General features: G+C 45.8%; 1 protein-coding gene across 1 annotated transcript in view; it reads right to left on the bottom strand.

Moving 5' to 3' along the window:
• Positions 1-6,610, bottom strand: part of tnni3k (TNNI3 interacting kinase) — a 142,893-nt gene extending 136,283 nt beyond the window's left edge. Inside the window, exon 1 of the mRNA XM_041207854.1 lies at positions 6,544-6,610. Coding sequence (XP_041063788.1) covers positions 6,544-6,583 — 40 coding nt within the window. The 5' untranslated portion in view covers positions 6,584-6,610. The remainder of the gene's footprint in view (positions 1-6,543) is intronic.
• Between the last annotated feature and the right edge of the window lie 10,308 nt (positions 6,611-16,918).

The following is a 16,918-nucleotide window of genomic DNA, read 5'->3' as shown; positions in this document are numbered from 1 at the left end:
GACCCTTGGGGTACTTCACTGTCTACTACCCTTCAGTTCGAAAAATAACCACTTACCACAACTTGCTGTTTTGTATCCTTAAGCCAAATTTTTATCTAAGCTGATATGAACCATCCTATTCCACAAGCCTTGATTTTGTTGACCTGCCTTTTATGTGATACTTTGTCAAACGTTTTCTTAAAATCCATTTAGACAACATTCATTGCTTTCCCTTCAACCACCTTCTCTGTTCCTTCATCAAAAAATTCAATTAGTCAAGCACAAACTGACCTTCACAAAACTACATTGGCTCTCCTTAGTTGACTCAAACTCTCCAAGAGCCATTAATATTTTCCCCTGATTGTTATTTCTAAAGCCTCACCCACCACTGATGTTAATCTGTGGTCATTATGAATGTCCTTTCTCGAACAAGCGAGTCACATGTGTCACTTTCCAATCCTCTGGCACCTCTCCAGTATCTAGGGAAGATTGGAAGATTATGGCAAGCTCTTCCATTATCTCTAATCCCACTTCCTTCAACAACCTGGAATGCAAGCCATCCAGACCAGGCAACTTATCCATTCTAAGCATCATTACTATTATGATGTTTAAAAGATTGTTGCATTTTGGGACTATGTCTTTAAAATAAAATGAAGGGGTCATATGACCTGTTCTGAAGTCTGCCTGACAGCAAGCCTGGGTGGTTTGATTGTTAGAGATTAAAGGGGGCCCAAATAGTTTTACCAAAAGGAAAGTGCATGGTGTTTACACCTACAGAGACAATGGCAGCAGCCCGAGTGCTGGCAGTGAATAGACTATGGCAGGGATTTTCCCACCCCATCATGGTGGGACCCACTGCGGGAGATTTGGCAGCCCAGCTAAAAGTCCTTTGGCTTTTGGCGGGGATGAACAATCCTGGTAGTGGGCAGAAGTGGAAGATCCCACCCTATGACTCTCCAAAGTCCCAGAAAACTGTTGAGATTGCTGAGTTGTAAACAATTGTGCTTTAAACTGTCCATTTACATTCAAGATAAAATAGAATTAGGGTCTCAAGAATAGTTAATCAGCGCTTCAACCTGGATACAAGGCCCATATGATTCACACTGCATAGAGATGGGCTTTGAGAGGGTAAGGGTCTAAGATATCCCTGAAAACTCACTTGACAAGGTTAGTCTACCAAGACCCAGGAGAGGGAGAGTGGCTGTGGTTCACCATACAGGAATGCAGGTAGATCCTGCACTTGGATTGAAAAGACCAAATTCATATGGAGTTAAAATGAGGCCAGAAGAGTCACCTAGCTTGTGCTAGAGGAAGAATCTCTGGGGGAAAAAACATCCCACTGTGAGAGAAAGTTCTGAGATTAAAAGTATCCGGACTGAGAATGGAAAAGAACAGAATTAAACCCCCAGGAGCTAAGAATAATCTTGGATTAGTTCTGGGAGGATTGAATGTCTAATTAAAGGACAGTATGGAGTATATCTGTAACGCCCATTTGTTGGTTGTGCTAAAAGCAAAAGCTGAATGTTCTGTTTTGTGGGTTAGATTATAGGTTGCCTACAAAGATGATGTTTAATCAATAGTGCCTTTAGTCTTTAGTTGCAATATAAGTCTTAAAACATTAAATCTTGTCATGTCATCCTTTCAACTAATAATTGGAAGTTCAAATTTCTTTTCATCTGACATGCATCATACACCATCTCTTTTGTTTCATCACATTCTGTATCTTCCTCTTCATCCAAGAAGCTTTGGCTTTGGTTCCCTTACCTGTCCCCTTTGTTGGAAAGTACCCAGCCTGTTAGTGAAGCATCTTCTCCTTAAAGATCACCTGTTGAGTTACAGTTCCGTTATTGTTCCCTTACAGTTTTTCCTGTCAATATTTGGTTCCAATTAAACCTGCCTAGATCCCCACTAACCCCAAAGAAGTTAGACCGCTTCCAATTTAGAGATTCTATATTAGATCGTTCCTTTCTTTTCTCCACTGCTAATATAAATCTTATAATATGATGATCACTCTTACACAAGTGTTCATCCACAGGCAGTTGGCTTATTTGGCCCACCTCATTCTCCAGCACCAGATTCAGCACTGCCTTCTTCCTGGTTAGGTTCCTCGCCCTCGGTCACCCTTTACTGTAATACTAACACAATCATTATTTTTGGAATTAAAGTCCCCCAATATCATCCTCTATAGTTCTTCATATCTCTGTGTTTTCCCTGCAGATTTGCACTACTTGGAGGTCTATAGAATACCCACAAAAGTGTAATCATACCCTTTTTGTTTCTTAACTCTAACCAAATGGATTCTGTCCTTGCTCCTCAAGGACATCCTCTCTTTCCTAGTCAGTATTACAAACCCACCTCACTTTTTCCCTGTCCTATCTTTCCTGAACACTTTGTATCGTTGAATATTAAGCACCCAATCCTCACTCTTTCTAAACCATGTTTCGTTATTGCTGCTACACCATAGTCCCACTTTTCATGCTTTTGGCTCATCAACCAAATCCACCACACTTTGTGGGTTCAAATACATGCGTTCTAAAGCTGTCATTGTATTCTTCGTAGTCCTTTTTATCTGCTCCTGTCTAATATTGTTCCATTTCTTTCTCTGGTACTGTCTTACTCCTTTATGCACCTTATTCTTCTTTCTTACTTGTATATGATGGTGCCCATCCCCCTGCCAATTTAGATTAAATCCTCCCCCACGACACTCCATCGCGATCATTGGTCTGAATGCAGTTCAGATGCAACCAGTCCCTTTTGAATAGGTGTCTCCAGAAAGATCCCAATGCTCCAAGAATTCCTTTCTGAGCCATGCCTCAAGCCGTGCATTGACCCTCCCTGTTTTCTTATTTCTCCTCTGGCTACTGTGTGGCTCTGGCTGTCATCCAGACAGTACTACGTTTGAGGCCCTACTTTTTAACTTGCTTTCCAGCTCCTGAAAATCCGAATGTAGGACCTCAATACCTGCCCTCTCTATCTGGTTGGTACCATTGTGTACCACAACTTCTGGCTCATTCCTTTCCCCCTGCAGAATATTCTCTCCATGACGTCCTTTATCCTTGCACCAGAGAGGCAACATGCCATGCAAGACTCACGATAAGTGTCGTGAATCTATGGAATTCTCTACCTTAGAAAGCTGTGGAGGCTGAGTCATTGAATATATTCAAGAGTAAGATGGACAGATTTTTTGAACAATACAGGGGGCAGGCAGGAAAGTGGAGTTGAGGCCAAGATCAGATCAGCCAGGATCTTACTGAATGGCAGAGTAGGTTTAAGGGAGTACAGCTGCAATAAGCTTCAAGGGAGTAAGGCAAGGCTAAATGGCCTTTACTTTAACGTCAGGAGTATTAGAGGTAAAACAGATGAGTTAAGGGTGAGGATTGACATGTGGAATTGTGATATACTAGCCATCACTGAGATGTGGTTGAGGGAAGGGCAGGATTGGCAGCTCAACATTCCGGGATATAGAATCTTCAGGCGAGACAGGGGAGGAGGTAAAAGAGGATGAGACGTTGCACTATTAGTTAAGGAGTCTGTTACTGCACTAAGGAGAGATGATATCCTGGAGGGGGCATCGAATGAAGCTTTGTGGGTAGAGCTTAGGAATAAAAAAGGGGAAGCCACATTGTTAGGTGTTTATTATAGACCCCCAGATAGTCAGCAGGAAATTGTGGAGCAAATATGTGCACAATTTGCGGAGGTGTGTAAAAACAATAATAATAGGGTAATTATATTAGATGATTTCAACTTTCCCAGCATTAATTGGGATAGACATAATGTTAAGGGCATGGATGGAGTGGATTTCTTGAAATGTGTACAGGAGAACCTTTTAGGTCAATATGTAGAGGGTCCAATAAGGGACGGCGCATTGCTGGACCCAATTCTGGGGAATGAAGCCGGACAGGTGGCTGAGGTGGTGGTGGGGGAGCATTTTAGTGATAGCGAGCACAACATGGTACAGTTTAAGTTTGTTATGGACAAAGAAATAGAAAAGTTGCAAAAAAAATGTTTTGGGTTGGGGGTAGAGTGGATTTTAATAAAATAAGGCAGGATCTGGCCAAGGTAGACTGGGAACAGTTACTTGTGGGGAAATCTACAGAGGAACAGTAAGGGGTGTTCAAAAAGGAAATGGGGAGGGTACAGGCTCAACATGTTCCCTCTAGGGTGATAGGAAGGAATAACAAGCCCACAGAACCATGGATGACCAGAGATATTCAGGATTCGATGAGAAGGAAAAGAGAGGCTTTTAGCAGGTACAAGGGAAGCAAATCAGCAGAGGCATTAGTGGTGCACAGATAGTGCAGGGTGGAGCTTAAGAAAGCGTTTAGGAGAGCAAAAAGGGGATATGAGAAAGCTCTGGCTGGTAAAAGTAGGGAAAATCCCAAGATATTCCATAAGTATATCAATGGGAAGAGGATAACCTGGGAAAGAGTAGGGCCCATTAGGGACCAAGGGGGCAATCTATGGGTGGAGCCAAAGAACATCGCTAGAGTGTTGAATGAATACTTCACATCTGTCTTCACCCAAGAGAATGAGGATGAAGGTATCGAACTGTGGGAGAAAGACTGTGAGGTTCTTAAGCAAATTGATATAGGGAGTGACAAGGTATTGGAGGTGTTGGCAGGCTTAAAAGTGGACAAATCTCCAGGTCCGGATGAAATGTGTCCCAGACTGCTGAGGGAGGCAAGGGAGGAGATCGCAGGGGCTCTGACCCAAATTTTTAATTCCTCTCTGGCCACAGGGGAGGTGCCAGAGGACTGGAGAACAGCTAATGTGGTTCTGCTATTTAAGAAGGGTTGTAGAGATAATCCAGGGAACTACAGGCCAGTGAGTCTCATGTCAGTGGTAGGGAAACTATTGGAGAAATTTCTGAAGGAGACTGTCTATCTCCACTTGGAGGGGCAAGGTTTAATCAGGGATAGTCAGCATGGCTTTGTCAGAGGGAAGTCATGCCTAACAAATGTGATTGAATGTTTTGAGGAGGTGACCAGGTGTGTAGATGAGCGTAGTGCAGTTAATGTAGTTTATATAGATTTCAGCAAAGCCTTTGCCAAGGTCTCACATGGGAGACTTATAAAGAAGGCAAAGGCACATGAAATGCACTTGATAAGGGTAATTTGAAAAGGTGGATTCAAAATTGGCTTAGTTGTAGGAGGCAGAGAGTGATGACAGAAGGATGCTTTAGTGACTGGAAGCCAGTGTCCAGTGGTGTACCACAGGGATCTGTGCTCGATCCCCTATTATTTGTCATTTATATAAACAACATAGATGAATATGTGGGGGGTAGGATTAATAAGTTTGCGGATGACACAAAGATTGGCCAGGTAGTTAATAGTGAGGTTGAGTGTCTTGGGTTACAGGAAGATATAGACGGGATGGTCAAATGGGCAGATAAGTGGCAGATGGAATTTAACCCTGAAAAATGTTAGGTGATAAACTTTGGAAGGAGTAATTTGACAAGGAAGTATTCAATGAATGGCATAGCGCTAGGAAGTTCTGAGGAACAAAGGGACCTTGACGTGTGTGTCCATAGATCTCTGGAGGCAGAGGGGCATGTTAGTGGGGTGGTGAAAAAGGCATATGGGACACTTGCCTTTATCAAAGGAGGCATAGATTACCAAAGTAGGGAGGTCATGTTGGAGTTGTATAGAACCTTGGTGAGGCCACAGCTGGAGTACTGTGTGCAGTTCTGTTCGCCACATTATAGGAAGGATGTGATTGCACTGGAGGGGGTGCAGAGGAGATGCACCAGGGTGTTGCCTGGGATGAAACATTTAAGTTATGAAGAGAGGTTGGATAGACTTGGTTTGTTTTTGTTGGAGCAGAGAATACTGCGGGGTGACCTGATCGATGTGTACAAGATTATGAGGGGCATGGACAGGGTGGATAGGAAGCAGCTGTTCCCCTTAGTTGAAGGGTCAGTCACAAGGGGACATAAGTTCAAGGTGAGGGGCAGGAGGTTTAGGGGGGATGTGAGGAAAAACCTTTTTACCCAGAGGGTGGTGACGGTCTGGAATGCGCTGCCTGGGAGGGTGGAGGAGGTGGGTTGCCTCACATCCTTTCAGAAGTACCTGGATGAGCACTTGGCACCATCATAACATTCAAGGCTATGGGCCAAGTGCTGATAAATGGGATTAGGTAGGTAGCTGAGTTGTTTCTCACGTGTTGGTGCAGACTCGATGGGCTGAAGGGCCTCTTCTGCACTCTGTGATAAGGGGCCGAATGGCCTACTCCTACTGTTGTTTGTTATGTTCTCATGTTCTTGGGAAATAGGTGTGTTGGTTCAGCCCAGAATGAACTTCAGACCTGGGAACAGAAAGCTCAGCAATTTAACAGAGAGAAATCGCTGATAATCTGGGAGGGAAGCGTGAAGGGGGTGTTTGCTAAACAGTAAATATTAATACAACATTACAGAGGGGAATGGCCTGTCATACACTCCAACACACTCATCACAAAGCTTGAAACCTGCTTCACTCACAGGACAAGCAAACCCTGTCAAGGACCATGTACTTACTGCTTGAATCTTTACATCAACATTCATTTCAGTCCTCATAAAGATTCTTTTACCTGTGCAGGTCTGATTTGGCCTGGACTTGTAGTTCCCCATTGCGTTTCTTCTCTTGTTTTTGAGAAAACAGAGTCTCAATCCCACTCTCCCTGACAATAAAATGTTTTTCTCAGTTTGGCACTGCTGATAAACCAGGCTAAAAATAAACCGAGGCTCTAACTGGAATGTTGGAATACAATCACAGGACACAACAAAGCTCCTTGTGTCGCATGGGCTGAAAAATCAAAGCAGCAGCTGGGACCTGTCAAAGTGCTAAAGTTACCAAGCAACACGTCCATAGAATTGCCCAGCATAGAAAGAGGTCATTCAACCAAACTTTATTTCATTCGTTCTTGGGATGTGGTTGTCATGAGCAAAGCTAGCATTTATTGCCCATCCCTAATTGCCCTTGAGAAGTTGGTGGTGAGCTGCCTTTTTGAACCGCTGCAGTCCCTGTGGTGTAGGTACACCCACGGTGATGTTCGGCAGGGAATTCCAGGATTTTGACCCAGCGACAGTGAAGGAATGGCGAAATACTTCCAAGTCAGGGTGGTGAGTCAGGATGAGTCCAACAAGGGACGGCGCATTGCTGGACCTAATTCTGGGGAATGAAGCCAGACAGGTGGCTGAGGGTGGTGGCGGGGGAGTGTTTTAGCGATAGCACCACAACATGATACAGTTTAAGTTTGTTATGGACAAAGAAATCGACAAGTTGCAAAAAAATGTTCTGGGTTGGAGGGAGAGTGGATTTTAGTAAAATAAGGCAGGATCTGGCCAAGGTAGACTGGGAACACCTACCTGTGGGGAAATCTACAGAGGAGCAGTGGGGGGGTGTTCAAAAAGGAAATGGGGAGGGTACAGGCTCAACATGTTCCCTCTAGAGTGATAGGAAGGAGTAACAAGCCCACAGAACTATGGATGACCAGAGACATTCAGGATGCGATGAGAAGGAAAAGAGAGGCTTTTAGCAGGTACAAGGGAAGCAAATTAATGGAGACATTAGTAGAGGACATACAATACAAGGTGGAGCTTAAGAAAGCAATTAGGAGAGCAAAGAGGGGATATGAGAAAGCTCTGGCTGGTAAAAGTAGGGAAAATCCCAAGATATTCGATAAGTATATCAATGGGAAGAGGATAACAAGGGAAAGAGTAGGGCCCATAAGGGACCAAGGTGGCAATCTATGGGTGGAGCCAGAGGACATCGCTAGAGTGTTGAATGAATACTTCACACCCGTCTTCACCCAAGAGAATGAGGATGAAGGTATTGAACTCGGGGAGAGAGGCTGCGGGGTTCTTAAGCAAATTGATATCGGGAGTGATAAGGTATTGGAGGTGTTGGCAGGCTTAAAAGTGGACAAACCTCCAGGTCCAGATGATTTGTGTCCCAGACTGCTGAGGGAGGCAAGGGAGGAGATCACAGGGGCTCTGACCCATTTTAAAATTTCTCTCTGGCCACGGGTGAGGTGCCAGAGGACTGGAGAACAGTTAATATGGTCCCGCTATTTAAGAAGGGTTGTAGAGATAAGCCAGGGAACTACAGGCCAGTGAGTCTCACGTCAGTGGTAGGGAAACTATTGAAGAAAATTCTGAAAGAGAGAATCTATCTCCACTTGGAGAGGCAAGGTTTGATCAGGGATAGTTAGCATGGCTTTGTCAGAGGGAGGTCATGCCTGACAAATTTGAGTGAATTTTTTGAGGAGGTGATCAGGTGTGTAGATGAGGGTAGTGCAGTTAGTGTAGTTTATATGGATTTCAGCAAAGCCTTTGACAAGATCCCACATGGGAGACTTATAAAGAAGGCAAATGCACATGGGACACAAGGTAATTTGATAAGGTGGATTCAAAATTGGCTTTGTTGTAGGAGACAGAGGGTGATGATAGAAGGATGCTTTAGTGACTGGAAGCCAGTGTCCAGTGCTGTACCACAGGGATCTGTGCTGGGTCCCCTATTATATGTCATTAAATAAACGACATAGATGACTATTTGGGGGGTAGGATTAGTAAGTTTGCGGATGACACAAAGATTGGCCGGGTGGTTAACAGTGAGGTTGAGTGTCTTGGGCTACAGGAAGATATAGACGGGTTGGTCAAATGGGCAGATAAGTGGCAGATGGAATTTAACCCTGAAAAGTGTGAGGTGATACACTTTGGAAGGAGTAATTTGACAAGGAAGTATTCAAAGAACGGCATGACACTAGGAAGTTCTGAGGAACAAAGGGACCTTGGCGTGTGTGTCCATAGATTTCTGAAAGTGGAGGGGCTTGTTAGTGGGGTGGTGAAAAAGGCATATGGGACACTTGCCTTTATCAATCGAGGCATAGTTTATAAAAGTAGGGAGGTCATGTTGGAGTTGTATAGAACCTTGGTGAGACCACAGCTGGAGTACTCTGTGTAGTTCTGTTCCCCATATTATAGGAAGGATGTGATTGCACTGGAGGGGGTGCAGAGGAGATTCACCAGGGTATTGCCTGGGATGAAACATTTAAGTTATGAAGAGAGGTTGGATAAACTTGGGTTGTTTTCGCTGGAGCAGAGAAGACTGAGGGGGGACCTGATCGATGTGTACAAGATTATGAGGGGCATGGACAGAGTGGATAGGAAGCAGCTATTCCCCTTAGTTGAAGGGTCAGTCACAAGGGGGCATAAGTTCAAGGTGAGGGGCAGGAGGTTTAGGGGGATGTGAGGAAAAACTTTTTTACCCAGAGGATGGCGACTGTCTGGAATGCGCTGCCTGGGAGGATGGTGGAGGCGGGTTGCCTCACATCCTTTTAAAAAGTACCTGGATGAGCACTTGGCACGTCATAACATTCAAGGCTATCGGCCAAGTGCTGGTAAATGGGATTAGGTAGGCAGGTCAGGTGTTTCTCACATGTCGGTGCAGACTCGATGGGCCGCAGGGCCTCTTCTGCACTGTGTTATTCTGTGATTCTGTGAGTGACTTGGAGGGGAACTTCTAGATGTTCCCATGTGTTTGCTGCCCTTCGGTTTCTAGGTGGCTGAGCATCTTGGTTTGAAATTGCTAATGAAGAAGCCTTGGTGTATCTTGTAGATGGTACACACCTCTGCCACTGTCTGCCTATTGTGGAGGGAGTGAAGGTAGATGGGGTGCCAGTCAAGCAGGCTGCTTTGTCAAGGATGGTGTCGAGCTTCTTGAGTGTGGTTGGAGCTGTACTCATACAACAGTAATAATAACAGCTTATATTATATAGCGCCTTTAATGGAATAAATCCTCCCAAGGTGCTTCATAGGAGCATTATAAAACAAAGTATGACTGCAAGGCGCGTAAGGACATATTGGCCTGTAGCTTCTGCACCCACCAGCGCGGATTTGGGGGGTACCCCAAAGATGCACTGGGGAAGCCCTCTAGGAAGTTCCCAGGTAAGAGTTTGCACGGCAATTGCCCAGAAGTGTTAACTTGCTCTGAACAATTTCACTGCGCTGGGAACCATCTGAAAATGTCGTTTAAATCACAAAACTTGGATGGTTCCACCAGGGTTATACCTATAGTTACCCAGAAAATGTAAGAAAAATTAAAACCTCTATACCTTCTGGGTAACTATTGTAAAGGCCCAGGCCAACCCCCATGGGACACCCCACATCCCCAAACCCCACCCCCCCAACCTCGAACTCCCCTCTCCCCGATCTCAGACCTCAGACACCGCCCCCCCCCATCCCACCGCCGACCTCGGACACCCCCACCGATCTCGGCGCCCCCTCCTGGGCGTACCCCTGCCGACCTTGGAACCCAGCCCCAACTTGGGAACCCACTACCCCTCCACACCCCTGATGTCCACCCCTCCCACTGATGTCCGACTCCCCATGCCTCCTCCCCCACCCCCGATGTCCGAACACCCCACCCCCATGAACGTCCGGCCCACTGCAACCCCCCTTGTCCGACCCTCCTCCCCTGTACGTCCTATCGATTTCCGACCCCTCTCCCTCAATCCCCATCCGACCTCCAAACATCCCCCAATCCTTTTCACTTACCTTCTCTCTGGCCTCTCAATTTCAATGGGACCTTTAAGTTGACCTGCTTTACTGCAGCTAGTGCCGTAAAAAAGGGGTCAAGTCCTCCTTCAATTCGACGGCGGTGAACTTCGACACTGGACTTCAGAGACAGCTGCACTGCCTGGATATCACCCGGCCTGAATTGAAAAGCCAGGCGAGATAGGCACGGAAGGAATTTGGGGTGGGTAAGTGGGCACGGAGTGGCAATCGACTCTGATTGCCACTTGGAGGAAGTTACAGCTCATTAGGTCAGAGCTCGGTCAAAAAGGCAGGTTTTAAAGAGTGTCTTATCGGAGGGAAGTGAGATAAAGAAGCAGAGAGATGTTCGCAAGGAGTTCCAGAGCTTGGGTGCAAAGGCCACTGAAAGCATGGCTACCAACGGTGGAGCAATTAAAATCGGGGATACTCAAGAGACATCTCTGAGGGTTGTAGGGATGGAGAAGATTACAGAGGTAGGGAGGGGCAAGGCCATAGACAGATTTGAAAATGAAGATGAGAGTTTTAAAATCAGGACATTGCTTGACCAGGAGCCAATATTGGTCAGTGAGTGCAGGTGTGATGGAGTAAAACATGCTGAGATTTTAAGACACATGTGGCAGAGTTTTGGGTGACCTAACGTTTACAGAAGGTTAAAGCTGGGAGATCAGTCAGGAGTGCATTGGAATAGCTGAGTCTACAGGCAAAGAAGGCATAGATGAGGAAGTGGAGGGTATTCCATCACACTTCTGATTTGTGTCTCGTGGATGGTGAATAGGGTTCAGGGAGTCAGGACGTGAGTTACTCAGCACAGAATTCCTAGTCTCTGACCTGCTTTTGTAGCCACAGTATTTATATGGCTGGCTCAGTTAGGTTTCTTGTCAATGGTAACCCCCAGGATGTTGATGGTGGGGGGTTTAATGATGGTGATGATGGTGAATTGCTCTGAAGAAGGGTTATACGGACTCGTTAGCTCTGTTTCTCTCTCCACAGATGCTGCCAGACCTGCTGAGTTTTTCCAGCATTTTCAGTTTTTGTTTCAGATTTCCAGCATATGCAGTATTTTGCTTTGACCATTAAAGTATCATTGATTGTGGTAAAAACCTGTTTGGTTCACTAATGCCCGTTAGAGAAGGAAATCTGCTGTCCTTACCTGGTCAAGCCTACATGTGATGTCAGACCCAGTTAGAACTCAGTTAGAAAATGGCTCACCACCACCTACTGATGGGCAACAAACGAATATTTAAAAAAATGAGGTCTGGAGCTAAGTATCCCTGATAGTGCCCAAACTGAGCATTGATGAGCAGGTTGTTGCTGAGTAGGAGCTGCTTCATAGCACCGTCAACAACACCTTCAATCGCTTGGCTGATGATTGAGAGAAAACTGATGGGGAGGTAATTGTCCAGATTGGATACGTCCTGCTTTTTGTGGATTGGATATACCTGGGCGAATTTCCACATTGTCAGGTAGATGCCAGTGTTTAGCTGTACTGGAACAGCTTGGCTAAGGGCGCAGTTAGTTCTGGAGCACAAGTCTTCAGGACTACTACGGGGATACTGTCAGATACCACAGCCTTTGTAGTATTCAATTCCTTCAGCCGTTTCTTGATATAATATGGACGGGCATCTATGTTGCTGGGGTCCTCAGGAGGAGACCCACATGGACCATGGTTGCAAATACTTCAGCCTACCCTTTACACAGATGCACTGTGCTTCCCCATTCTTGTGGATGGGGATGTTTTTGCAGCCTCCTCCTCCAGTGGTTGTTATCACCGTGCACAACTGGATATGGCAGAGCCTTGATCTGATCATTGGTTGTGGGATCGCTTAGCTCAGTTGGCAGCATGTCACTTTTACTGTTTAGCAGTCCTGTATTGTGGCTTCACCAGGTTGATACCTCATTTTTAGGAAAGCGTGCAGGTGTTGCTCTTGGCATGTTCTCTTACGCTCCATATTGAACCAGGCTTGGTCCCTTGGCTTGAATATGACGGGCACTTAAAAAGTCATGATGAAGAGTCACACGGACTCAAAACGTTAACTCCGTCTTTCTCCACAGATGCTGTCAGACCTGCTGAGTTTTTCCAGCAATTTTTGTTTTTGTTTCAGATTTCCAGCATCCGCAGTTTTTTGTTTTTAAACTTAAAAAGTCTTAATATGTTTAGGTAGCGCCGACATGGTTTTATGGAAGGCAGTTTTCAAAAGGCATTCGATAAGGTGCCACTAAAGGTTGTTACAAGATAAGGGTTCTTGGAGTTGGGGTACTATATTCTCAGGGATAGAGGGTTGATTAAAGGACAGGAAACAGGGTACGAATAAACAGGTTATTTTCAGGTTGGCAGTGTATTCCAGAGTTGGGCACTACAGGTATCTGCGCTCAGGCCTCAGCTGATTATTATCTATATCAATGATCTATCTGAAGGGAACCAAGTGTAATGTATTCAAGCTTGCTGATGGCACAAAGGTAGATGGGAAAGTAAGCTGAGGAGGACACAAAAAAGCTCCAAAGAAACACAGGCAGCTTAAAGGAGTGGGCAAAAAAGGTGGCAGATGTTGTTTAATGTGGGGAAATCTGAAGCTATTAACTTTACTAGGAAGGATAGAAAAACACTAATTTTTAAATGGTGAGAAGGTATTAAATACCCCAGTCAGAGGGATTGTACAAAAATTACAAAAATTTAGCATGTCAGTACAGCAAGCAATCAGGAAGGCAATGGAATTATTGAAATGGGGCTTGGAGTACAAGAGTATAGAAATCTCATCATGGAGGAGGTGCAACAAAGGTTCACTGGATTTCTTCCTGAGATCAGAGGGTTGTCCTATGAGAAGAGATTGAATAAAATGAGCCTATACTCTCTGGAGTTTAAAAGAATGAGGAGCGATCTCTTTGCAACATGCAAGATTCTGACAGAGCTTGACAGGCTGGATGCTGAGAAGCTCCCTCACTGGGGAGTCTAGAGCTAGGGGACTACTTTGGCCAAGACGTTTTTTCTTCACTCAAAGGGTTGTGAACCTTTGGAATTCTCTATTTCAGAGATTTATGGATAATCAGTTGTCGAGCATATTCAAAGCTAAGATTGCTAGATTTTTGAACTCTATTGAAGTCAAAGGGATTTTTTTAAATTAATTCGCGGGATGTGGCCTTCGCTGGCTGGACCAGCATTTATTGTCCATCCATAGTTGCCTTTAGGAAGGTGGTGGTGAGCTGCCTTCTTGAACCGCTGTGGTCCATGTGGTGGAGGTAGTCAGGAGGTGAGTTACTCGATTCCTAGCCTCTGACCTGCTTTTCTAGCCACAGCATTTATATGGCTAGTCTAGTTCAGTCTCTGGTCAAAGGTAACCCCCAGGATGTTGATAGTGGGGGATTCAGTGATGGTAATGTCATTGAACATCAAGGGGCGATGGTTGGATTCTCTCTTGTTGGAGATGGTCATTGCCTGACACTTGTGTGGTGTGAATGTTACTTGCCACTTGTCAGCCCAAGCCTGGATATTGTCCAGTTCTTGCAGCATTTGGACATGGACGGCTTCAGTGTCTGAGGAGTCGTGAATGGTGCTGAACATTGTGCAATCATCACCGAACATCTTAGATGGAAGGAAGGTCATTGATGAAGAAGCTGACAATGGTTGGACCGAGGACACTACCCTGAGGAATTCCTGCAGTGACGTCCTGGAGCTGAGATGACTGGCCTCCAACAACCACAACCATTTTCCTTTGTGCTAGGTATGACTCCAACCAGCAGAGAGTTTACCCCCTGATTTCCATTGACTCCAGTTTTGCTAGGGCTCTTTGATGCCACACTTGGTTAAATGCTGCCTCGATGTCAAGGGCAGTCACTCTCACCTCACCTCGGGAGTTCAGCTCTTTTGTCCATGTTTGAACCAAGGCTGTAATGAGGTCAGGAGCTGAGTGACCCTGGTGGAACCCAAACTTCAGTGAGCAACTTCAGCCATTTCTTGATATCATGTGGAGTGAATCGAGCTGGCTGAAGACTGGCATCTCTGATGCGGGAGACCTCCGGAGGAGGTCGAGATGGATCATCCACTTGGCATTTCTGGCTGAAGATTGTTGCAAATGCTTCAGCCTTATCTTTTGCACTGATGTACTGACTGGCCTCCTTCATCATTGAGGATGGGAATATTTGTGGATCCTCCTCCTTCAGTGAGTTGTTTAATTGCGCACCACCATTCACAACTGGCTGTGGCAGGACCGCAGAGCTTAGATCTGATCCGTTGGTTGTGGGATCACTTAGCCCTGTCTATCACTTGCTGTTAATGCTGTTTGGCACACAAGTTGTCCCGTATTATAGCTTCACCAGGTTGACACCTCATTTTTAGGTGTGCCTGGTGCTGCTTCTGGCATGCCCTCGCGCACTCTTCATTGAATCAGGATTGATCCTCTGGCTTGATGGTAATGGTAGAGTTGGGAATATGCTGGGCCACAAAACAGATTGTGTTTGAGTACAATCCTGCTGCTGCTGATGGCCCACAGTGCCTCATGAATGCCTAGTCTTACGTTTCTAGATCTGTTTGAAATCTATCCCATTTAGCACAGTAGTAGTGCCACACAACACGATGGAGGGTATCTTCAATGTGAAGATGGGACTTCATCTCCACAATGACTGTGCGGTGATCACTCCTAACAATACTGTCATGGACAGATGCATCTGCAGCAGGCAGGTTGGTGAGGATGAGCTCGAGTATGTTATTCCTTTGTTGCTTCCCTCACCACCTACCATAGACCCAATCTAGCAGCCATGTCATTTAGAACTCAGCCAGCTTGGTCAGTAGTGATGCTACCGAGCCACTTGTGGTGATGGATATTGAAGACCCCACCCAGAGAACAATCTGTGCCCTTGCCACCCTCAGTGCTTCCTCCAAGTGGTGCTCAACATGGAAGAGCTCTGATTCATCAGCTAAGGGAGGGCGGTACATGGTAATCAGCTGGAGGTTTCCATGTCCATGTTTGACCTGATGCCATGAAACTTCATGGGATCCAGAGTCGATGTTGAGGATATGGGATAAAAACAGAAAATGCTGGAAAAGCTCATCAGGTCTGGCAGCATTTGTGGATAGAGAAAAGGAGTTTCTGTTTCGAATCCAATATGTCTTCTTCAGAACTTAGTTCCGAAGATGTAGATCAATCCTCTTATTGGATAATGGAGCAGATTCAAGGGGCCAAAAGACCTCCTCCTGCTCCAATTTCTTGTGTTTTTAATCTCGCATCATCTCTATTCTATAACATCCTTGTAAACTACTCTGCACTTTCTTCAGTGTTTTAATATTCAGTGTTTTCTGCATGCAGAGGCCTGGACTCTGCACTGTATTAGTTACCTAGAAAAGCTGATTAGATAACTTACTCAAAATGAACTAGACTGGCGTCTGTTCAGTCAGCAGAATCCAATACCACGGTTATTCTTGGGACATCTGTAGTAACAACTGGCGCTTGATTCAATACGTTCGGGCAAAAGATCATTGACCTTAAACATTGGCCAGAATTGTGCGGAAGCAACAGAGGTTCTGCCCCACCTCAACAAGACCCGAGGCTGCAATTTGCTTAAGTGACTGCGGCTGGAGCTGCCATCCTATTGACCGTGGCTCTACCCCAGGAACTGCCACCCAATTCGACGGCCAGCAGTACAGCAGCAGCATTGCTAAAGGTGCCATTGCTGGGGCTGCACCCGGAGGACGGAGGTACATCAATGGCTGTGCACCCTCCCTAACATGCACTTGGAGCTTGCAGGGTGCCAGTGCCAGGCAGGCAGGACCAGGCAATGGGAAGGGGAGGGAATGGAGGCGAGGGCTGTCACTGAGGACAGGCGGCGCTGTTACCGTGAGGGTGGCTGTTGCCACTGGGGGACCACTCCATGGGCCACAGCGGGGCCGTAAAGGAGGACCCACCCTGGAGAGCCAACTGAGAGGCTACCAGGATTTATTTACCTATGCAGCGATGGGCCCTCCCAATGCAGGCGAAATGCGCGCGGAGGCAAGAAGAGGCCCTGAATTGCCATTTAAGTGGCTCCGTTGGGCTTATCTGTCACTTTTCCTGCCGCTGGGAAAATGGCTACATTGTGGGAGGACACCTTCCCATGCCATTTTGCCAGCTTTCTCATCTCCCGGCCCATATTCAAAAAGCTGCTAAAAACCCAGTCCATTAACTCTGTTTCTCTCTCCACAGCTGCTGCCTGTCCAGCACTTCCTGCTTTTATTTCTGCTTCTGAGATTGGGTTGATGCAGCATTTAGGAAAACTACCGGGAGCTTTATAATGGCAGCTAACATATTCCACACAACAGAGAGCTTGATAAAGGTGTGACTGAATACAGTACTTATAGAGACACCGGCGGAGGGTCATAAAAGGGTGTGTTCGTAATTGTGAATACTCAGAATAAGAACAATTTATTTAATAAAGCAAAAT

Source organism: Carcharodon carcharias, chromosome 16, assembly GCF_017639515.1.
Source record: "Carcharodon carcharias isolate sCarCar2 chromosome 16, sCarCar2.pri, whole genome shotgun sequence".
Classification (NCBI taxonomy): domain Eukaryota; kingdom Metazoa; phylum Chordata; class Chondrichthyes; order Lamniformes; family Lamnidae; genus Carcharodon; species Carcharodon carcharias.
Note: the sequence above shows the minus strand (reverse complement) of the source record. Positions and strands in the feature narration are given on the sequence as shown.